The 24975-nt window shown below is 39.0% G+C and overlaps 1 protein-coding gene across 3 annotated transcripts in view; it reads right to left on the bottom strand.

Moving 5' to 3' along the window:
* BRCC3 (BRCA1/BRCA2-containing complex subunit 3) overlaps window positions 1-24975 on the bottom strand; it is an 85053-nt gene that overhangs the window by 56629 nt on the left and 3449 nt on the right. For all 3 annotated transcript variants that reach the window (XM_024116726.3, XM_024116725.3, XM_024116727.3), the window contains 4 exons: window positions 20327-20446; window positions 16946-17033; window positions 12288-12376; window positions 10822-10877 (listed from right to left, as the gene is read on the bottom strand). In XM_024116726.3, the coding sequence (XP_023972494.1) occupies window positions 10822-10877; window positions 12288-12376; window positions 16946-17033; window positions 20327-20446 (353 nt within the window). The remainder of the gene's footprint in view (window positions 1-10821; window positions 10878-12287; window positions 12377-16945; window positions 17034-20326; window positions 20447-24975) is intronic.

Here is a 24975-nt window from a genome sequence, read left to right as displayed (position 1 = left end):
CAGCAAAGGAAACCATAAAGAAGACCAAAAGACAACCCTCAGAATGGGAGAAAATATTTGCAAGCGAAGCAACTGACGAAGGATTAATCTCCAAAATTTACAAGCAGCTCATGCAGCTCAATATCAAAAAAACAAACAACCCAATCCAAAAATGGGCAGAAGACCTAAATAGACATTTCTCCAAAGAAGACATACAGATTGCCAAAAAACACCTGAAAGAATGCTCAACATCATTAATCATTAGAGAAATGCAAATCAAAACTACAATCAGGTATCATCTCACACAGGTCAGAATGGCCATCATCAAAAAATCTACAAGCAAGAAATATTGCTTTTTTGTGTTGACATTGCATCCTATGACATCACTTAATTCACTTATTAGTTTTAGGAATTTCTTTATAGATTCCTTGGGATTTTCTGTGCAGATAACCATGTCTTATGCAACTGGGGATTAATTTTTTTCCAGTCTGTATGCCTTTTATTTCTTGCTTTATTGAACTAAGACTTCCAGCACAAAGTTAGAAGTGGGGAGAGGGGACTTTTCAGCACCAAGCTCTACTTCTAAGGACTTCTTTTTGAGGTAAAATTCAGAGAACGTAAAATTCACCACTTTAACCATTTTAAAGTGTGTGATTCAGGGACTTGTACATTCACAGTGTTGTGCAACCATTACTGTTACCTAATACTGTAATATTTTCATCACCCCAAAAAGAAAGCCCATATACCTATTAAGCAGTTGCTCCCTGTTATGGTCTGAATTGTGTCCCCCCCAAATTCACATGTTGAAACCCTAAGCCCCAGTACCTCAGAATGTGACTGTATTTGGAGACAGGGCCTTTGAATAGGTGATTAAAGTAAAATGAGGCTGTTAAGGTTGGGTGCAAATCCAATCTGACTGGTGCCCTTATAAGGAGAAATTTGGACATGCAAAATGACCCCAGGGATACACGTGTACAGAGGAAAGTCCACGTGAGGACACAGTGAGAAGGCAGCCATCTGCAAGCCAGGAAGAGGTCTCAGAAGAAACCAAATCTGCCGGCACCTTGATCTTGGACTTACTGCATCCAGAACTGTGAGAAGATAAATTTCTGTTGTTTAAGCCACTTGGTGGTATTTTTTATGGCAGCCCTAGCAAACTAATATACTCCCAGTTTACCTCTCTCCTCTAATTTTTGTCTCTACAGACTTGCCTATCCTGTACATTTCATACCACATGTGGCCTTTTGCATCAGGCTTCTTTCACTTAGCATGTATTCAGGATTACAGCATTTATCAGTACTTCATTTCCCTTTATGACAGAAAATTCCATTGTATGGCTACATACACTACATTTTGTTTATCCACTTATCAGCTGATGGACATTTGGGTTGGTTCTACTCTTTGTCTATTTATGGACAATGCTGCTATGAATATTCAAGTACACGTTTTGGTTTGAACACCTGTTTTCAACTGTCTCTGCTACATACCTAGGAGTGGAATTGCTAGGTCATATGGTAATTCAATGTATACATTTTTGAGGAATCACCAAACTTTTTCACAGCATCTGAACCATTCTAGATTCCCCCCTACAATGGGTCAAGGTTCCTTTTCTCCACATCCTCAGCAACACATTATTTTCCTTTAAAAAAAAATTATAGCCATACTAGTTGGTGAGAAACAGTATCTCATTACGGTTTTTATTTGCATTTCCCTAAAGACTACTGATGTTGGGCAGCTGTTATTTTGGGGGTTTTTAGTGGTTTTTTTTTCTTTTTTTTTTTTCCTTTTTAACATCTTTATTGGAGTATAACCGCTTCACAATGGTGTGTTAGTTTCCGCTTTACAACAAAGTGAATCAGTTATACATATACATATGTCCCCGTATCCCCTCCCTCTTGCGTCTCCCTCCCTCCCACCCTCCCTATCCCACCCTCCTAGGTGGTCACAGAGCACCGAGCTGATCTCCCTGTGCTATGCAGCTGCCTCCCACCAGCCATCCACTTCACGCTTGGTAGTGTATATATGTCCATGCCACTCTCTCACTTCGTCCCAGCTTACCCTTCCCCCTCCCCATGTCCTCAAGTCCATTTTCTAGGAGGTCCGTGTCTTTATTCCTTTCTTACCCCCAGGTTCTTCATGACCTTTTTTTTTCTTAGATTCCATGTATATGTGTTAGCGTATGGTATTTGTTTTTCTCTTTCTGACTTACTTCACTGTGTATGACAGACTCTAGGTCCATCCACCTCACTACAAATATGGTTTTCTCAGGGTATATGCCCAGTAGTGGGATTGCTGGGTCGTATGGTAGTTCTATTTTTAGTTTTTTAAGGAACATCGATACTGTTCTCCATAGTGGCTGTATCAATTTACATTTCCACCAGAAGTGCAAGAGTGTTCCCTTTTCTCCACACCCTCTCCAGCATTTATTGTTTGTAGATTTCTTGATGATGGCCATTCTGACAGCTGTGAGGTGATACTTCATTGTAGTTTTGATTTGCATTTCTCTAATGGTTAGTGACGATGAGCATTCTTTCATGTGTTTGTTGGCAATATGTATATCTTCTTTGGAGAAATGTCTATTTAGGTCTTCTTGGGCAGCTTTTTTTGTGTTTATTGGCCATTTGTATATCTTCCTTGGAGAAATGTCTACTCAAGTATTTTGCCCATTTTTAAAAATTGAGGTGAAATTCACATAAAATAAAATTAACCATTTTAACTAGGGAACAATTCAGTAGGATTTAGTATATTTACAATGTTGTAGGACCACAACCCCTATCTAGTTCCAAAGTAAAACCCCATATCAATTAAAGCAGCTGCTCCCCAGCCTTCCCTGTGGCCAAACCATGCCAACCACCAATCTGCTTTCTGTCTCTATTCTGGATACTTCATATAAATGAAATCATACAATATGTGACCTGTTGTTTTGGTTGGCTTCTTTTACTTAGCATAATGTTTTCAAGATTCCTCCACATTGTAGTATGTTTCAGTACCTCATTCGTTTTTTATGAGTGATAGTCCATTTCAGTGGATATACTAAATTTTGTTTATCCATTCATCAGTTGATGGACATTTGGGTTGTTTCCAACTCTTGGCTACTGCGAACAGTGCTGCTATGAATATTCATGTACAAGTGTTTGAGTACCTGTTTTCAGTTCTTTTTGGTATATACCTAGGAATAGAGTTGCTAGGTCATATGAATTCTCATATGAAAAACCTCCCCCCAAAAAACTGTTTTCCACAGCAGCCTCACCATTTTACATTCCCCACCAACAATGTCTGTAGGTTCCAATTTCTCCACATCTTTGTCAACACTTGTTATTCTCCATTTTTAAAATTATGGTCAACTCAGTGAATATAAGGTGGTATCTTGTTATAGTTTTGATTTGCATTTTCCAAATGACTAATGATATTGAGCATCTTTTCGTGTGCTTGTTGGCCTTTTGTACATCTTCTTTGGAGAAATGTCTATTCAAGTCCTGTGCCCATTTTTAAATTGAGTTGTCATTTAGCTGCTGAGCTGCAAGAGATCCTTATATAATCTGGATACTAGACCCATTCGGATACTAAGATTTGCATATATTTTCTCCTATTCTGTAGGTTGTCCTTGCACTTTCTTGATAATGTCTTCTGATGCAGAAAAGATTTTAGTTTTTTTTTTTTTTTTTTTTTTATTTATTTTTGGCTGTGTTGGGTCTTTGTTGCTGTGCACGGGCTTTCACTAGTTGCAGCAAGCGGGGGCTACTCTTCCATGTGGTGCACGGGATTCTCATTGCGGTGGCTTTTCTTGTTGCGGAGCATGGGCTCTAGCCTCATGGGCTTCAGTAGCTGTGGCTCGCGGGCTCTAGAGCACAGGCTCAGTGGTTGTGGCTCATGGGCTTAGTTGCTCCGTGGCATGTGGGATCTTCCCAGGCCAGGACTCAAACCCGTGTCCCCACGTTGGCAGGTGGATTCTTAACCACTGAGCCCCCAGGGAAGCCCAAAAGATTTTAGTTTTTATGAAATCCAATTTATCTGTTTTCTTTTGTTATTCATGCTTTTGGTGTCATATCTAAGATTCCATTACGAAATTCAACATCATGAAGATTTACCCCTATGTTTTCTTATAAGCATTTTATAGTTTTAGCTCTTCTACTTAGGTCATTGATCTCTTTTGAGTTAATTTTTATATATAGTGTATGTGGATAACCAGTTGTCCCAGCACCACTTGTTGAACAGACTCTTCTTTCCTCATTGAATGACATCAGCACCCTTGTTGAAAATCACTTGGCCATAGATATGCAGGTTTATTTGTGGACTCTCAATTTTATTCCATTGGTCTCTGTGTCTCTGCTTATGCCAGGTCCACAGAGTTTTGGTTAGTGAAGCTTTGTAGTAAGTTCTGAAATCTGGAAGTGTGATTCCTCCAACATTATTCTTCTTTCTCGATATTATTTTCACTATTCAGGGCACCTTGCAATTCCTTATGAATTTTAGGATCATCTTTTCCATTTTTGTAAAAAGGGCCATTGGAATTTTAATACCGATTTTATTGAATCTTTGGGAAGTACTATCCTCTTAACAATATTGGGTCTTCCAATCCATGAGCAAGGGATATCTTTTGATTTATTTAGGTGTTTTTTTCTTTCACCAATGTATTCTAGTTTTAACTTTACAAGTCTTTCCCATTCTTGGTTAAATTTTTTCCTAAGTATTTTATTATTTTGTATGCTGTTGTAATTGGATTTTTTAATTTTATTTTTTACATTGTTCATTGCTGGTGTGTAGAAATACACACTGATTTTGTTGTGCACTGATTTTGAACACTGCAACCTTGCTGAACTCATTTACCAACTCTAGTAGCTTTGGGGGGTTTCTTTCAGATTGTCTATGTATTGGATCACATGATCTGCAAATACATAGTTTTACTTCTTACTTTCCAATTTGGATGCCTTTTATTTCTTTTTTTGCCTAATTGTTTTGGCTAGAACTACCAGTAAAATATTGAATAACAGTGGTGAAAGTGGGCATCCTTGTCTTGTTCCTCATCTTATGGGAGAAAGCTTTTCACCATTGAGTAAAATGTTAGCTGTGGGTTTTCATAAAAGCCCAAAAATTTTGAGGATAAAAGCCCAAAAATGTTGAGGAATGTTCCCTAGATTCCTAGTTTTCTGAGTGTTTTTATTATGGAAGGATGTTGAAATTTTGCTTTTTGTGCATCAGTCGTGGGTTTTTTCCTTCATTCTATTAATGTGGAGTATTAATCAATTGATTTTCTTATGTTGAACCTCATTTCTATGCCAGGGATAAATCCCACTTGATCATAGTGTATAATCCTTTTAACGTGCTATTGGATTCAGTATGGTAGGATTTTGTTGAGGATTTTTGCATCTGTATTCATAGTGAATATCACTTTGTAATATTTTTTTTTGGTGATATCTTTGTCTGGCTTTGGTGTCAGGGTAATACTGGCCTCAAAGATGAGTTACAAGTGCTCCATTCTCTTCTATTTTTGGAGAGTTTGAGAAGGATTAGTGTTAATCCTTCTTTAAATGTGTGGCAGAATTAACCAGTGTAGTCATCTGGTCTTGCAGTTTTCTTTGTTGAGATGTTTTTGAATACTGATTCAATCTATTTAATTTTTATAGGTCTGTTCAGGTTTTCTATTTCTTTTTGAGCCAGTTTTGGCAATTTGTGTGTTTGTAGGAATTTGTCCACTTCATTTAGGTTATCTAACAATTGTTTGGTTTTACCTTATAATCATTTTTTATTTCTGTAAAGTTGGTAGTAACGTCCCTACTTTTAATTCAGATTTTAGTTATTTGGTTCTTCTCATCTTTTTGTCAGTCTAGCTAAAGATATGTCAATTTTGTTGATCTTTTCAAAGAACTAACTTTTGGTCTCTTTGATTCTATTGTTTCTGTATTCCCTATTTTGTTTGTCTTCACTCTATTATTTCCTTCCTTCTAACTGCTTTGAATTTAGTTTGCATTTCTTTTTCTAGTTCTTTAAAGTGTAGAGTTAGAAATACCTTAAATACTGATTTGAGGTATTTCTTTTTTAAAGTAGGCATGTATAGCTATAAATTCCCCTCTGAGCACTGCTTTTGCTGCATCCCATAAATCTTGGTATGTTGTGTTTTCATTGTCATTAGTCTCAAAGTATTTTCTAATTTATCTTGTGACTTCTTTCTCTTAAACACTGGTTGTTTAAGAGCATGTTTCTTAATTTCCACATATTTGTGAATTTTCCAGATTTCTTTCTGTAACTGATTTCAGATTGAACTAACATGTGGTTTATCCTGGAGAATGTTTTATGTGCACTTGGGAAGGAAGTGTATTCAGCTGTTGTTGGGTGGAGAATTCTGTATGTGTCTATTAGGTATAGTTTGTTTATAGTGTTGTTCAAGTCTTCTGTTTCATTATTTTTTTTCTAATTGTTCTATCCTTTAAGGAAAGTGGGGTGATGAAGTCTCCCACTAGTACTGTTGAACTGTCTACCTCTCCCTTCAGTTCTGTCAATTTTTGTGTGATATATTTTGGGGTCCTTTTGTTAGGTGCATATATGCTTATAATTGTTATGTCTTATATCATTTTTGTTCCCTCAATTCTTCCATACTGCCTTTTGTATTAGAAAGACATTTTCTAGTACACTGTTTTGCTTCCTTCCTTCCTTTCTCTCTCTCTACTATATATCTCTATTTTCTTAATGGTTTCCCTGGAAATTACAATTAACACTTTAGTTCAAATTAATACTAACTTAGTTTTAATCAAATACACAATGTTCCTATATAGCTCTATTCCCATACTTTTGTGTTATTATTACAAATTACATCTTTATACAATATGTGTCTATCAACTTAGATTTGTAACTGTTGCTTTATGTAGTTGTCTTTTGAATCACATGGGGGAAAAAGGGAGTTACAAACTGAAAATACATTAATACTGACTTTTGTATTTAACTATATAGTTACCTTTCTGGTGTTATTTCTTTGTGTGGATTTAAGTTATTGTCTAGTGTCCTTTCATTTCAGCCTGAAGGACTCCCTGTAGCATTTCTCATACTAGTGACAAAACTCTCTCAGTTTTTGTTTACCTGGGAATGTCTTAATATCTCTTTTGTTCATAAAGGATAGTTTTGCCATATACAGAATTCTTGCTTGGTAGTTGTTTTCTTGTTGCTGCTGTTGTTGGGTTGGTTTGTTTGTTTTCCTAAATCAGTATTTGAATATGTCAGCCCACTGCCCTTTGGCCTCCCTGGTTTCTGATGAGAAACTGCCCCTCAGTCTTACTGAGAGTCCCTTGTATGTAATGAGTCACCTCTCGTATTGCGTTCAAGATTGTCTTTGGCTTCTGACGCTGATTATATCTCAGTGTGGATCTTCTTGAGTTTATCTTGCTTGGAGTTGAGATTCTTGGATGTATATAGGTCATGCCTGTCACAAATTTGGGATGTTTTTGACCATTATTTCTTTTTTTTTTTTCCCAGAATTCTTATTTATTATTTTTTTAACATCTTTATTGGAGTATAATTGCTTTACAATGGTGTGTTAGCTTCTGCTTTATAATACAAAGAACTAAAGAAAACCATGAGAATGATAGAGAATACCTAATAGAAAATATCAATAAAGAGAGAAATTATAAAAAGGAACCAAATAGGAATTCTAGAACTGAGAAGTACAATAAGGGAAGTGAAAAATTCACTAGATAGGTTCAACAGCAGGTTTGAGAAGACAAAAGAAAGAATCACCAAACTTCAAGATAGGTGAATTGACATTACCCAGTCTGAGGAGCAGAAAGAAAGAAAGAATGAAGAAAAATAAAGAGCCTGAGACCTGTGGGACATCTTAAAACACTCTAAGTGTACTCATAATAGGAGTCCCAGTAGAGGATGAGATAGAGAAAGGGGCAGAAAATGTATACAAAGAAATAATACAAAGAAATAACTCTTTCTTTCTTTCTGCTCCTCAGACTGGGTAATGTCAATTCACCTATCTTGAAGTTTGGTGATTCTTTCTTTTGTCTTCTCAAACCTGCTGTTGAACCTATCTAGTGAATTTTTCACTTCCCTTATTGTACTTCTCAGTTCTAGAATTCCTATTTGGTTCCTTTTTATAATTTCTCTCTTTATTGATATTTTCTATTAGGTATTCTCTATCATTCTCATGGTTTTCTTTAGTTCTTTGTATATCATTTCCTTTAGCTTTTTGAGAATATTTTAAATAGTTGATTGACAGTCTTTGTCTAGTAAGCCCAACATCTTGGCTTCCTCCAGGAATGTTTTTATTAATTTCTTTTTCCTGCTTTCAGCCCATAATTTGTTTCTGTGAATGCCTTTTTTGTTGTTGTTGAAAACTGGACATTTCGAATATTATAACTATGGAAATTGTATTCTACCCCCTCCCCAGGGTTTATTGTTGCTGCCTTTTTTATCTGATTTTGTTTGTGTGTTTAGTGACTTTCCTGAACTAATTTTTTATAGTCTATATTCTTTGTTATATGTGGCCACTGAGGTCTTTGTCCTGTTAGCTTAGTAGCCATCTAGTGACTTGACAGAGATTTACTTAAATGCTGAGATTCTGGTGTTTTTTTCTGGATTTTCTGGATTTGCCAGGTTGCTATAAAATATTGATTAGTTTCTAGAGTTCCAGTAAAGTTGATTCTGGCAGTTTTTGCCAGATTATTCACTGCTTTTGTGGAGACTTTTGAAGTTTCCCAACTCTGCCATTTTTGTTGATGTCACTCTCTCTAGTCACTTCTTCAATTTTAATGTTCTGAGGGGGAAAATGTCAATTTAGAATTCTTTATCCATTAGGGTTATTAATGAAGAATAAAAACATTTTCAGGCAAGCACAGACGCAGAAGGTTTAGCTCAAATGCACACCTTTCTTAGGAAGTTACTAGAGGGGCTTTATGGATTCAACCCAGAGAATAATGAAGGAAAGCCCCAGGATATCAGCTGAGACCTGATTAGCGTAGGAAGATGGAGGGCTTTAGGGAGTGATCCTAGGAATTTGGAACTCAGGGAGGTGATAAACTCAGAGAAATAAGAGAGAAAAAGCCATTCAAAACCCCATGAAAAAGCAAAAAGCTATACAGGAAAGAAAATGGAATCATAGTATACTACTTTATAGTACTTGGTTGTACATGGAATAATATTTATATAATCATAACAATATAAATATTTTGTTTTCTATTCTTAGAATCAACTAGTACACAAAGCACAGAAAACACAATTGTGATTACAACATAGAACACAGATTTTTGCAACTGTGAAAATATAAAGGTTTATGGTAAAACTGCAAGTAACACTAGGGAGCCAAGAGATATTGTCTATTGTCTGTTGTTGATAGGATAAATAAAGGGGCAAACTTTATTTAAGATTAGAAAAGTAACAACAGAAGAACAAAAAGTAGTAATATAACTACATTGGGCAGAATGGAGATGGGGCGGTGTGAGCTAAATCCTCATTTGTGAGACCAAGATAACATAATATGAATAATTAATATCTAAAATTACTAAATCAAGAAGGAGTATCAAAAGTATATTATTTAGAGATATCAAAGTAAACAACAGAAGAACTAAAAACAAAATTGGGAGAAAGAAGTGGTTCCCCCTGAGGAGTGACAGTATTTCTCATAAATTCTGTGCCATCTGATATTTTTATGCAAGTGCATCTATTACTTTGATGAAAAATTTAAAAATTAACACTTGTGTATGGTTCAACATTCCAAAGCTATGTAAAAGTACAATTAAGTCTCCACACCTCCCTCCTACTTCCTCTCTGCTGAGGTGACTGATGTTTCCTCCCAGATATTCTGTGTATTTCCAAGCAAGTACACTGGTGTGTCATGCATATATTTCTCTTCCATATCCTTATATGAATGGTAGCATTCTATACAGACTGTTCTTGTACCTTGCCTTTTTTAGTTAACAGTGTATCTTGGAGATATTTATGTATCACTACTGAGCATCCTTATTTTGTTTTTTTTTTTTTTTTGGTCGCGCCATGCGGCACGTGGGATCTTAGTTCCCCGACCAGGGATTGAACCTGGGCCCACTGCAGTGGAAGCACAGAGTCTTAACCACTGGACTGCCAGAGAATTCCCCTCATATTTTTAATAGCTGAATATTATTAAATTATTTAGATGCATCATAATTTATTTAATCAGTTCTGTACTGACAGACATCTAATCAGTTCTGTACTGACAGACATCTGTTATTTTCCCCAATTCTTTGCTGTTTCAAACAATGCTATCATAATAAATGGACAAATATTATAAGAAAAAAAATTTAAGGCATTCTTTGTTTCTGTCTCCCAATTAGATAATGAACTTGGCTTTCATCTCTGCCTCCTTGGTGCCTACCATGGTGCTTGGCATATAGTAGTTACTGTATTTGCTAATTTAGGTTGAATTGAATTTAAATGAGGAAACTAAGCTATGCAAACATTTAAATGAGATACTGTAGTTCTAAAATCAAGTTTATGGCACAACAAAGACAAGAGCTCATACAAATCTATAAGACTCCGCACACTCAGTCTTTGTTTTACAATTCATCAGAGAAAGGGAAAGTAATGGTGCAACTCAGTTTAGAATAATGCAGGAAAGGAAATGTGGGACAGGGCTGTGGTGATGTAACTGCAATGAACAGACTCCTTGCTTATATGATCCTAGCTTTCTAGATCCCTGATATCCAAGAAGCTAAAGAGATTCTAATTCCTCACAGAGATGATGTTCACATGTATAAGCAGACTATAGAATTCTTAGTGTCTTACTAATGAGAGAAATAAAATGAAATAAAACAATCAATTCCCTGGACTGGAGATTAACCCACCAATACATACATATATCTCTGTCATACTTACTCTGAGCTCTTTTGGGCCTGTATGGACTGAAAGCAAGTGTAGAGTACCCGTCCAGTCTAAAAAAAGAAAGAAAAAATAAAGAAAGGTCACACAGAGGATTAATATTGAAAAAAGGTATAGCAATTTAGTGGACTCTAACCTAAAACTCAAAGGCCCCTCTGGGAGTGGAAGGTTAGAAGAGACTCCAAAGATAGACTATGCATAAATCAGTTTCTGTAAGAAGGATCAAATACTCAGTCAGCATGAGATGGCCACAATCAAACATCTGCTCATGTGACAGCAGAGAATTGCTCACAAACATGAGAACCAAGAAACTAAGAATGAGACCTTTCAAACTCCTTTTTTGGAAGCTGACAAACTCATGCAACAACTATTTATAATGACAATAAATTTATGATGACAAAGCCAGAAGCATTTCAAATGAAGTATGAAGTTCAAGGTAGTAAACTTTAATGTTTTCAGAAAAGAGTGATTTTATGAAGAATATTCATTATTAACATAGATTCTGAGAATATAACTAATGTACTAAACAACAGGAGGACACACTTGGTAAATCGGCAAAATTCATACTTGCAGTGTTAAATTTTCTTTTTGTTTGAAGTGACACATAGTAAAACCTCTTGATCTGAACGTAAAATTCAAACAGAAGCACTCTAAATAGAGAACAGCAAGACTAGCCATTGATTGAGCTGCTTAACTTCTCTGAGTTTTGGTTTGCTTATCCATAAAAATCGATAATAATAATCCTCACAGGTTGTTGTCAGGGTTCGAGTATATTTATGTAAAACACCTAAAGAGTAAGTGCCATACAATATGTGATAAATGGTAGCACTTGTTACTGTTATTAGCCTCCACTCCTACCACCGTGGTCAAACATCCATCCATCATCTCTTTCTTAGATTACTACAGTTGCTTCCTAGCTGGTTTCACGGACGCCATGGATTCTGCACCCCCTCCCTCCCTGTCCCCCCAGCCCCACCCCCAGTTATCTTCCAGACCTCACTGTAGGATGACCATATGAGATACCATGCAAACCAGGACACTTCCAAGAAGGAAAGGTGCTAACTGAATAGGAGACTGGGACAATGGGTGGAACTGGGACTGACAGAGGCAAGCTGGGACATGTAGTCATGTTCTGCCTCACTCTGCTGCAGCCACACTGACTTCCTCGATGTCCCCTAAACATGCCACACTCACCTCAGGGTCTTTTCACTGGCTATTTCCTCTGCCTGGAACGCTCTTCCCCCAAGAAATCCACAAGACTTGCTCCCTCACTTTCTTCAGGTCCTGACTCAATGACCCTTCTCATTGAAACCTTCCCTGGCCACCCTATTAAAATTGCAAAAAGATTTTTCTCTATTCTCTGTGTCTGTGTGTTTATACACACACGCGTGCGCATGTGCACACACACGCGTGAGCATGTGCACACACACACACACATAGACACACACACACACACACAATACCTTTGTATTTTTGTCTTCTATGAAACAGGAAAATATGAGTCCTACAAAGCCTTGATCCATCATCTGGTACATGGCTTGTGTACGAACATCTGCAAATAAACAAAAATAAAAATCTGCTGTTAAACTGTATCTCCCAGACATGAAAATATAAAGATAACAGCAGCATACAATCCTCGTGGGATTCAGATTCTAAAGGCAGAACACGGGTACATCCTAATGACAATATTATTGTCAAAGTATAAACATTTTACTAGGTTAGGGAAATACTATGGGAGTCGGCAATTAAATAATAAAATTTATTACTAACTCTAGGCTGCCTAGCCCACAACTAGCCCTGCTATGAAATGTAGCATAGAAAGAAAAAAATGGAAAACTTCTATTATCCCCAAAACACCTGATAATTTCTTCCAGGAGGACTCCAAAAGAAAGGAAGGCATTCGAAGGAGACAGCAAGATTTCTTAGAGTAAGCCTTTTGATGGACAGCTTCTAGGGAAGTGAATATATTAGACTTGATACTAAAGAATGGCAGTGTAGAACTATTACAGAGGAAACTATTGTATGGAAGTGACTGCAGTAGAATTAAACACTACATTCCAGGGAACAGAAACAAAATATCACCAAATGGTTATACAATTTTTGAAAAGGAAATCACAGACAAGCACCAAATAACATTTGAAAGGATTAGTTAAAAGATTACCAAAAACTGAACAGAGGCAAAGTTTAAAGATGTGAAGTACTCAGACCATTACTTATGGATACAAAAGATCTGGTATTACAAAAAAACAGTGCACAGCATGGTTTGGTCCGGTGACTTATGCCCAGTTAGCTTGTTCTATATGTTCTTAAATATACTTTGCATTGATCTGGATTGGGACTTCTACCCAATATATTCCTAAGTAAAGAGTAAGGTTGGGCCCGTGAGCCATGGCCGCTGAGCCTGCGCGTCCGGAGCCTGTGCTCCGCAACGGGCGAGGCCACAGCAGAGGGAGGCCCGCATACCACAAAAAAAAAAAAAAAAAAAAAGAGTAAGGCCCAACAGTACCCAGCCAAGAATATGAGAAAAATACTGGCTGAAACAGTTGGTGAAAATAAAAAGCACTGTTTGAATGATCTCTGTACCTGCTATATGACCTTGGTAAAATTTTTAATACCTCTAAGCCTATTTCCTCATCAGTTAAATAAGGATAAACATCATCCGTACTTTTTCAGGGTTTTGTATTTTAAAGTTGCAAGATGTTTTTAGCACAATGCCTAGCACATCAGAGGTACTTCAGAATAATTCATTACATTTCGTTCCATCCACAACCATTGTTGATGAATTGCTGAATCTGAAATGGATTAGTATCCATACTGTGCCGCCCAAAATGCTTCTGTCAAGATCACCAATGATGCATTTTTGGTTCTCAATTTACCTGATCGCTCCCTCCTTGAAACACTATCTTCACTTGGCCTCACATTCCCACTCTTCTCATCTCTGTCCTCTTAACTTCCTGGCTGTTCTTTTCCAGTCTCTTGCTGGATCCTTCCCGTCTTTCCATCCTCGAAATATTGGCATGCCCAGGGCTCAGTCTTCAGCCATTTTCTCTTCTCCGTCTACACTTACTCTCTGGGGGAGTTCATTTAGTTCCACGGCTTCAAATCTCATCTCTATACTGGCCACTCCCAACTCCTACTCAATAAACTCTAGTTCCAGTCTTCTACCCATACTGCCGAATCATATATCCAATTGTGCACCTGATACTGAGACTTGATTGTCTTAATACTGTGCTCCTCAGGGCAGCAGGTCCATGAACTATTTGTTACCTGTTCACAAGGAGACAAGAGCTTGAGCTGGAATGGAAATTAATGCTCTGCTTCCTTCATTGACAAAGTCTTAAGGAAAATGTAAGCTGAACTAAACAATATGCTAAGTTGACATAGATGATTTTTTTTTTTTTTGGTCATGCCAAGCTGCTTGCAGGATCTCAGTTCCCTGACTAGGGATTGAACCCGGGCCACAGCAGTGAAAGCCCAGAATCCTAACCACTAGGCCACCAGGGAACTCCCAACATAGAGGATCTATGTTTGGTGTAGGCTTCTTATCGAATTGGTCACAGACCAAAGCCAGGCTAGGTGAGCATCACTTGCCTACCAGACATTTGAAAGTCAACATGTCCAAAAGCACACACTTGATTTCCTCCACAAAATCTGCTACTCCCAAAGCCACACTGGCTCTTCTGCTTTTCCTCAAATATTCCAGGCATGCTCCTCCTCAGGGCCTTTGCACTGGCTATTCCTCTCTGCCTGGGACGCTCTTCCACAAGATATTTGCACGGCCAACTCTCACTTCCTTCAGGTTTTTGCTCAACTGTTACCTTCTCCATGAGGCCTAATCACGTTACTTAAAATATAAACCCTATGCCCCTTACCCTGATTTACATTTTTCCCTGAGGTAACTTAATTACTTCTAAATTACCTCCTTAAATGCCAAATCCAAAACATACACTTTAGTCTAAATGAGGACCATCCAAGAGACCTTCCTGCAACTGTGCCGTCCAATTTTTCTTTCAGCATCGGACAGTCTAAAGGGACAACAGAATCACACCTCCCATTTCCTGGTGTAAAAGTAGAACAGTCTGAGCACCATATTCTTTCATTTACTCTCGACTCAAAATTTTCCTGAAACAGAAACCACAGACCCCAGTTTGTAATAAAGGATTTTAAAAGAATGAGAGACTATATATACAAGTGTTTTTAGAATACGAGCCCTGAGATAGCCATCACATTACAATAAAATTTTGGTTCAGCCTTCACTTATTCTATGCCTTGTCCTAACAGAGCTTCCATCTAAGTCAGTTTGCTAAAGAAGGGCATAGAAATGTATTGTAATATCAAAATAATTTGTTTGTAATGATTCTAAGGAGTATTGACATATAACTTCTAGAAGAGAATGTTTGGGAAAATGTAATTTTTAAAAATGACTGGTTATAGAAAACTGCTTAATTAAAACTACAGCCTATATTTGTCATGGGAGGTTGATCTGACCCACCAACTTTAGTAATAAATTAACTCACTATGACATCACTGTAGCAGTGCTTCCCTTCTTATAAAAGGATCAAGCAAATCTTATAATTAGGAACATAACTACAGGCGCATGTCTCCTTTTACTATGCACTTACAAGGACAGGAAAGTTAATGTAAGAGTAACTGAAAAACGGTGCCAAGTCACATGCGATTTACAAAATAGGCTGTGCTTTTTAAATTGCTTCCCTTTTTCTTTTGCAAGCCACGTCCTATAGGTAAAATTTGGGTAAGTTCGTTGCATGGGTATGATATAACTCAACTATGTATCTTTTTCCCCACCACCAAACCTATGCTTCCTCCTCCATTTCCTGTTTTCATAAATAGCATTCCCACTTAACCAGACAAAGCAGACGCTGGAGAATGCCAAGGCCCCTGATTCACAGAAACCTCCGCTGAGATACTGACTCTGCCACTTATTAGCTGACTGGTTTTGCACAAAGTTTTTCAGCTCGAACCTCAGCTTAGTTTCTTAGGAGCCACACACTTCTCATGATTATTTGGGAAGTGTTTCAAGAAGTAGAGAGTGGTTGCAGTATCAAATGCTACAGACTTGGGAGACAGATATGGTTCAGACCTCAGCACTGCCACTTACTCAACCCATGGGAGCCTCTGTTTCCTCCTCACTGCCATGAGGGGGAAGGTCTCTAAGTCACGGGTTAGATGAGGAAACATTCATTTCCGCAAGTAAAGTTATTCTAATTCTTTCAAAAGAGTCAGATAGAGACAAAAAGTGACCATGATTAGAGAAAAAGGGTAAAGATAAAGAGAAAGAAAACAGGGCTTCCCTGGTGGCGCAATTGTTAGGAATCTGCCTGCCACTGCAGGGTACACGGGTTCCAGCCCCTGTCTGGGAAGATCCCACATGCCGTGGAGCAACTAAGCCTGTGCACCACAACTACTGAGCCTGTGCTCTAGAGCCCACGAGCCACAAGTACTGAGCCCACGAGCCTCAACTACTGAAGCCCGCGCACCTTTAAAGCCCGTGCTCCGCAACGAGAGAAGCCACCACAATGAGAAGCCCACACACCACAACGAAGAGCAGCCCCCACTCGCCGCAACTAGAGAAAGCCCGTGCGCAGCAATGAAGACCCAATGCAGCCAAAAAAAAACCCCGAAAAAGAGAGAGAAAACAATTTTGTTACATTATACTGATTAGAGGGCTGAGGAGGTAGGTTGACAGCCCCAAGAGCTAGGATAATATATGTGTCAAACAGAGGCTGTAAACATCAGTTTTATAAATTTCACCCTTCACACCTTTGATTCTTCCAGATGGTAGTGTACTAGACAGTGATAGTCACAATCGGCAATTTTCAGTTACAGTTTATTTATTATCATTATTTTGGATACCAGCCAATTGTCAGGGTTTAGTCTTGATTTCCTGAATACTGTCAAAATGGAGTGCCAAAATTTTATCTCTATTAAAAACAATCAATATGACATAAATCAGTACTTTTAAAACAGCAAAATAAAAATAAGGACATTTGCTTAAGGATACTTAAATTTTGATTTAAAATAACCATAGCCCATGTAATGGAGAAGGAAAAATGATATTCATTTCTAAGAGCAAAAAACATTGCAATCCCATAATACTTACCGACATGTGAAGGCCAAACAGTTATATGGGGATGGGAATGATACCAGCCCACAACTCTCATGGGGCGACCAGTTAGTTCAGCCAACCTGTGTGTCTGTCAAGGTATTTTCAACTTGTGGGAACACAATTTGTGATGCTAATAAAGGCTCAGAAAGCAACCTGAAGTTTAAAGTAAACCTATCACAATGTAATGTCAACAAAAGAATGAAAAAAGGTCAATGCCCAGAATTTCCCAGACTTCCCTTCTAAAGCCAAAGGTATTTCTTTTTTTTAAATAGAATCCATTTGGTTTCCATTATTGTATATAGTTACATGCTCTTAATCCAATTTAGCTAATACTTGATCACTCAAATACTTATCACTGTGCTATCTGAAAAGAAACTTCTAAATCTTTGGATGTCACATTATTAACTTGAGTAATCTTCTGTCCTCTCTCTAGCCCAACCTACCCTCATTCCTGAAAAAGTACAAAATTTTAAAAATTCATTTCATTTCATTTCTCTCTGGCAGGCTGCCAGTGTCAACAATAGCAAGTAGGGTGGTTTCAGAGACCAAATGAACAAAGACCCCCAGTTTAGTCTTCCCATTTGTCTAGAAATATCCCCCAAAAGAACATTTTCTCCTTTGTTCTGGAAATAAAAATTTACCATAACTGTCTGAGGCTCTGACTTGAGATAAGAACTCGGTTGGAGATAAGAAGCTGTCCCCTTCTGGTGCTACTCACTGTAAAGTGCTGGTTCATCTTCCTGTGAATTACTTACATTGAAACCCAATAGTCCTTTCTATACAGCTAAGTGTAAGAATAATTTTTAGGGACTTCCCTGGCGGTTCAGTGGTTAGGACTCCACGCTTCCACAGCAGGAGGCACAGGTTCCATCCCTGGTTGGGGAACTAAGACCCTATATGCTGCGCAGCACGGCCAACAACAACGACAAAAAAAACTTTTTAAATAATTTTTTTTTCCATCCCTGGTTGGGGAACTAAGACCCTATATGCTGCGCAGCACGGCCAACAACAACGACAAAAAAAACTTTTTAAATTTTAAATTTCAGATGCCAAGAGAAGTGACTTAACTTCCCTAAGCCCATTTCTTCAGCTAAGGCGAGGGAAAGGACCACCCGAAAGGATGGAAGGTAACTCTGCCCAGCGCTCAAGCAGGACAGGGACCGGGGGCTGTCCCCACCGGCCAGAATGCAAATCTCATAATTTCAGGCGGCCACGGGCAGGGGGCTTAGAAGGCTCTCGCCTCAGTAGTGTGGGGAAAAAATGACTCCTACACTGAAAGCTGCTCTGGTCCCACGCAGCAAATCTTCAAACAAGTATCAATAGGATCTAAGCGTCTCCGGTAATCTAACTGCATCCCAGAACAAAGCTCAAAAAAATATGTCTAGGAATACAAAGATATCCAGCCCCCAGGGGAAAATCATAATGCTGGCATCCAATCTAAAATTACCAGGTGTGCAGAGAACTGGGAAAATCCAACCTATAGTGAGGAGACAGAGAACAGATTCATGGCTCCCATGGTTTGAGGTGTGCAGGGTGAGGGTGACTATCCAGGGGAAGCTTGAGGCAGATCTTTACGGTAATGGAACAGTTCTGCACCTTGACTGCTGTGGTGGTTTTTTATATATGTATCTCTACACATATGACAAAGTGGCATAGAACTACACACATTAATGTCAGTTTCCTGGTTTCCATATTGAACCGTAAGTTATGTAACATGTAACCTTTGGGGGAAACTGTGTAAAGGTACAGGGACCCTCCCATACTATTTTTGCAACTTTCCATGAATCTATAATTATTTCAAAATAAAGAGTTTAAAAAAAAGATGCAAAAGGTACACATCATAAGAGGAGATTGATATATCTGATTATATAAAAGTGTAAGAACAATTTGATTGGGAAAAAACACACACATACTGTGAAAAAGCTGACAAAAATCACTATCCTTATCACAAAAGGCTAACTTTCTTAACATAAACTATAAATTATTAAGAAAAATATTTCCAAATCAATAGAAAAACGGGCAAAGGAAATAACCATATAATTCAGAGAAAAATACAAATGACTCCTAAAAATTAAAAGCTGATCAAATTTACTCACAAGAAAAATGCTAATTAAAATTGCAAGAACGAAGATACAATTTTTTGCCAATCAGGTTGGCAACAACCAAAAACTCTGATTTACCAGGGCCTCGCAGCAAAAAAACAAAACTTTGATAACACACAGTGTTTGGAAGGGTGTGGGGAAACAGATACTCTTGCACATGGCTAGAGGGTAAACTGGTCAAACTGCTACAGGTGCAATCCATATAACCTTTGCCCCAGCAATTTCACATCTAGGAATTGATTCTACAGATACACGCACGCATTTGTGAAATGCAATGTCCAAGGCTCTTTGCTGCAGCACTGTCAGTAAAAGACTGCAAATAACCTAAACATCTGCATGAGGACAGCACAGCCGTCCAGGGCTGTATTATGTAGTCATAAGAATGAGACATCTCTATATAGTAATGTGGACAAATCTCTAGATACACTGTTAGGTAATGTCATAGCTACCATATGTATTAAATACTTTTTAAAAAAGAAAATATTCTTATATGTTTCTGTATGCACAGAATTCATCCGTAAGGACACATGAAAACCTGATACCCCTGGTATGTCCAGGGAGGGATGGTGGGGAAATTGGGGCACAGAGGCTAGAGAGAAATACTTACTTTATATACTTTTTTGGACCTTTTAAAGTGTGTACCATGCATGTTTTCTACTTCTAAAAGTTACTTTTTAATTGACAAGATTAACTTAATCTGAAAGAATGATAAATTACTAAAACCACTGATGCAAATTTACTTTGTTACAGTTGAGGTATGGAGTCCAGATCATAGGAAGCAAATGTCCCAACTGATCGCTCTTTGGTTATATTTAACATGGAATATTGCATTCAGTTCTCAGCACTGCATTTTTTTGAGAGGCAGCCTCAAAAGAGAATCTCCAAAGGAGAGAGACCAAGATAGTGAAAGGCCTAGAAACTAAATGAGATTACGGAAACTGTGGGGCGGGGGGATGGGGTAGACGGGGCAGAGGGGAGCGGGAGGAAGGAGACAGGGCTCCCCAGAGGGTTCACTGTCATAGTACTGGACCCTGGGATCTTTTGGCATTTAAGAGCAGAAATGTTAGAAATGCCCAGTTCTTCCAATAAAAGCCACTCCAAAAGAGAAATGGAGAGAAATGCTGATTAACCAAGCAGCTGGGTCTAAGGGGTAAATATGAAAACTGGGAAAGAGTCACTAGGAAGAAAAGCTGTGAAATCTGCTTAAGCAGCAAACAGAGGAACCTGGAAGCCTCAAAGCACATGAAAGCTTCTCATCGACCAGTAAGGATATCTCCGCCTCTGTCGAGGCTGCAGACAGCTGCTCTGGAGAAATTTCCACCCGGTCCTTCCTCTTATCGGAACGTCGCAAGATGATGACAGAATGAATGTGAACAATTCTGACGCTGTCAACCTAAAGGAAAATCCACAGAAACGTTTACTTCTGCCTCTCTCGAATAACATCTCTCCCTGCAATTACGGGGCTGCATCGTATTACATTATCAGGTTAAAGTTTCCATCTTAGAAAACAGGCATTTTTTCTCATGAATAACAGAATGTTTCAAATAAAAGACATCCGACCCCAATATATACATTTCAAAACAAAAATATAAAGGCTAATGTTTAGATCGAGGACTTTTTGCAATGATCAACTAACAATCATTTGATTTCCAACTATGTGCAGAGTGCTGCCAATCCAAGTGTTCACAATGCTAACACGTGGTTGCACAGCAAGAATCATACATGAAACCACCCTAGAATAATGCAGTAAATAAATGCTGCAGGAGCCCAGTGGAAAGGAGTCTCTTAGACTGGAAAAACATCTTTACAGAAAAGGCAGACGAGTGTTATCTATTTCCTGATTGTCGTGTGTGTGTGTGCGCGTGCGCACGCACACGCACACATATAGATAGAATTTCTGTAGATGCCAAATAGATGTGAATGACACGTTTGGGAGACAAGTTGGCCAACTCATTTAGGTAGTACAGAACTTGAGGTGGAATGGCAGACAGTAAGGCTAAGAAAGAAGGTTAGAATGAAAATATGCAAGGTCTCAAATGCCAAGCCACGATCTGCAGGATGACCTAGAAGGAAGGACATTATTTCAGAGAGCTTGACCATGAAGCACTGGACTAAGTGTATGTCAGAGATGGAAGAAACAGACTTGAGATTCATTAAGAAGCAAGGATCCACAAGATTTGGTAGCTTATGGACCATGGGTGATACAGGACAGGAAACTGTCAAGGATGACTCTGAAGTTTCAGGGTTGAAACTAGGTAGAACAGAGGAGGCAGATCTAAGTTTAGAAAGGATCAAGAAGGAAGGAAGATGAGTGTGTTTTCAGATGAGCTGAACTGAAATGAGAGGATGTAAATAAAGGCAAGGAATAGTGTGGGGAGCGGGGGCAGAGGCCCAGGGTGAATCCAGGGGATACCCATGGTATAGGATGGGGTACAATAAGAGGAGCCAGGAAGGAAGACAGCAGTCAAAACCAGAACAATGAAATCGTTGAAGAGTTTCAGGAGAAAAGGTGGGTATGGCATTGCCAGACGTTGCCTGGACAAGGGTGAAATCTGAGATAAGATTTTGAAGTAACCTATAGATAGACCTACACTGTGCAACACAGCAGCCATGAGGCACGTGTGGCTACTGAGCTTCAAATGTGGTTCCATTTCATGCCTTTTTTCACCTCATGAACTCTTTCATAGACTTTAAATTCCTTGCTCATCCTATAAAGAATGAGTCATTCTACCCTCACATACAACTTTTCTTATAATATACACACACATGTCTGGCAGGCACAGAGTATACAATAAGGAAAATCAAAAGCAGACAGAAAGACACTTGACCTTCCAAGGAGCGACAAGACAAAGAGCTGACTTTTGAACAGAAACAATCAAAGCATAAAGAGAATGGGTGACATGTCAGAGTACAAAAAGAAAAGATCTGGGCTTCCCTGGTGGCGCAGTGGTTGAGAGTCCGCCTGCCGATGCGGGGGACGCAGGTTCGTGCCCCGGTCCGGGAGGATCCCACATGCCACGGAGCAGCTAGGCCCGCGAGCCATGGCCGCTGAGCCTGCGCGTCCGGAGCCTGTGCTCCGCAACGGGAGAGGCCACAGCAGTGAGAGGCCCGTGTACCACACAAAAAAAAAAAGTAAAAAAAAAAAAAAGAAAAAAAGAAAAGTTCTGCCAACCAAGAACTCCATGAAGAGTTCTTTGAATAAGAACACATCCCTCAGGGCTTCCCTGGTGGCGCAGTGGTTGCGCGTCCGCCTGCCGATGCAGGGGAACCGGGTTCGCGCCCCGGTCTGGGAAGAGGGAAGATCCCACATGCCGCGGAGCGGCTGGGCCCGTGAGCCATGGCCGCTGAGCCTGCGCGTCCGGAGCCTGTGCCCCGCGACGGGAGAGGCCACAACAGAGGGAGGCCCGCATACCCCAAAAAAAAAAAAAAAAAAAAAAAGAACACATCCCTCAAAAATGAAAGCAAAATAAAGACATTTTCACATGCAAAAAATTGAGAGATCATTAACAGCAGAGAAAATACTAAAAAGAAAAAGGAAAATCCCAGATATGAAAGAAGGAATGAAGAACACTGTAAAGGGTAAAATATGTGAGTAAATACAAATGAATGCTAACTGTACAAAACAGTAATAACAATGTCATGTCGGGGGGGGGACTTCCCTGGTAGTCCAGTGGTTAAGAATCCGCCTTCCAGTGCAGGGGAAGCAGGTTCGATCCCTGGTTGGGAAACTAAGATCCCACATGCCGCAGGGCAACTAAGCCTGCGCACCACAACTACTGACCCCGCGCGCCACAACTAGACAGCCAGCGTGCCGAAATGAAGAACTCGTGTGCCGCAACTAAGGCCCGACACAGCCAAAAATAAATAAATAAATAAATAAAAAGTCACTCTGCCCTTTAAAAAAGAAAACAAAAACAAACAAAAAAAACAAACAAAAAGACAATGTCATGTGGGGCTTAAAATATCCATATAATTATAATGCATGAAAACAATAATCCAAAAGGTGGGAGGATGCAAATGAAATTTAAATGTTCTAAAGTTCTAGTACTATCAGTGAAATGGTAAAAATAGTAATTTGTATTAGACTAACAAATCAAGAATGCATATTGTAATATGTAGGATAATGACTAAAAGGAGAGTAAAAAATGTTATAACTGATTAATGGAGGATCAAAGGAGAATAATAAAATATACTGATGAATCCAAAAGAAGTCAAGAAAGGAGAAAAAAACAAAACAGAAATGGGTCAAATAGAAAGCAAAAATATGACAGCTATAACATATATATGTATATGTGGGGGGGTATATACACATATAATTACATTAAATGTAATTGGACTAAATAGTCCAATTAAAAAGATTATCAGATTGGATTTTTTTAAACTATATGCTGCTAATAAGAGACACACTTTAAAATATTAGTACACAGAAAGGCTAAAAATAAAAGGATGGAAAAAGATATGGCATGCCAACATTAGCTAGAAGATAAGGTTGCTGAACTCATGAAGTTTAATATCTAATTTGCACAGTACAAACTGACATAGAATTCAAGATGAGGACATGGACTCTTGAAAAATAAAATTACATCATTAAGACTGGGAATGTACTTTAGTAGGAGTTGATGCCCAGCGTGATACAGAGAAAGTGTCAATGCCTAAGAAGTTCAGGATAGGGTGGTGAGACCAGCCCAGGAACAGATCAAAACCAAAATGAAACAAGCATAAATAAAAGTCACAAAGGACTGATGGATGTCCCCGAAAGTCACAGGTAGCTGAAGGGTTTGAGGAACAGACTGTTATGCTCATAGTCACACAAGAAATAAGATATTCCAGCTGGGCTAGATTGGTCCCTACGCTTTTCCAGTCTTGGAATTAAGGTACTAAAGCCCAGTTACTTTTGCTCTTCTGCCTTGGTACAGATCAACGGTCAGCAAACTATGGCCTGCTTGGCCTCCCTCAGGTCAGATCTGGCCACGTTCATTCATGTATGTTCCAGTAGCTGCCGTTGCACTACACTGGCAGAGCTGAGGAACTGCAGTAGAAACTATGGCCCGCGAAGCTAAACATTTACCATCTTGCCCTTTACAGAAAGTCTGTGCCCCCTGGCATGGCTCTCCATGGATCACAGGCAGGTAACACTAATTTCCTCCTGTAGGGGATGTATGTTAATTCATACAACATGTATTTATCAAGTATGTACTATATGTGAGGCACTACACGAGGGCCTGAGTATACAAAGGTAAACAGGATACAGTAGTCACATCCAGGAAGACAGACAGGTAAACAACTCTAAGACAACATATATGCACTGCAATAGATATGCTCAAGGAGCTAGCCTACAGGTCAGGACTGGTTCCTTCAAGGAGGCGGGTGGCACCTGGGCTGAACTGCAAGGAATAAGGAGTTAGCCAAGCAGACTTATGTTCTCAAAAGATCACATCCTAAGTACTCAAAAGAAAAGACTAGAGGTGAGACAGACTCACGGCAAGGAGACCAGTGGAGAGGCTGATGCGGTATTCCATAAAGGAAATGATAAGGACCTCAACTAAGGTAGCAGGTGTTGGGATGGTGCATTGGAAACAAACGGGAAAGCAATCTACGTTAATGGTTCTGAATGGCAGGCAGTGGTTCCCAAACTTGGCTGCACATTAGAATCACCTGGGGAGCTTTTTAAACTCCTGCCACACAGGTCTCACCAAAGACCAACTGAGTCAGTATCAGGATTTTGTAAAGATTACTGGGTGATTCCAAGGTGCAGCCAGGTGTGGGAACTACTACGGCAGGAGGAATGCTGGAGGAGAGGGTTTGAGGAAGAGGAAAGGTTCCGTTTTGAACACGTTAGTTTAAGATGCCTGTGTCTGGATAAACGTGGATGTCCAGAAGGCAGTGGAGTATGAAGTTCGGGAGCTTGGGATAATTCATACT

Source organism: Physeter macrocephalus, chromosome 21 (genome assembly GCF_002837175.3).
Source record: "Physeter macrocephalus isolate SW-GA chromosome 21, ASM283717v5, whole genome shotgun sequence".
Classification (NCBI taxonomy): domain Eukaryota; kingdom Metazoa; phylum Chordata; class Mammalia; order Artiodactyla; family Physeteridae; genus Physeter; species Physeter macrocephalus.
Note: the sequence above shows the minus strand (reverse complement) of the source record. Positions and strands in the feature narration are given on the sequence as shown.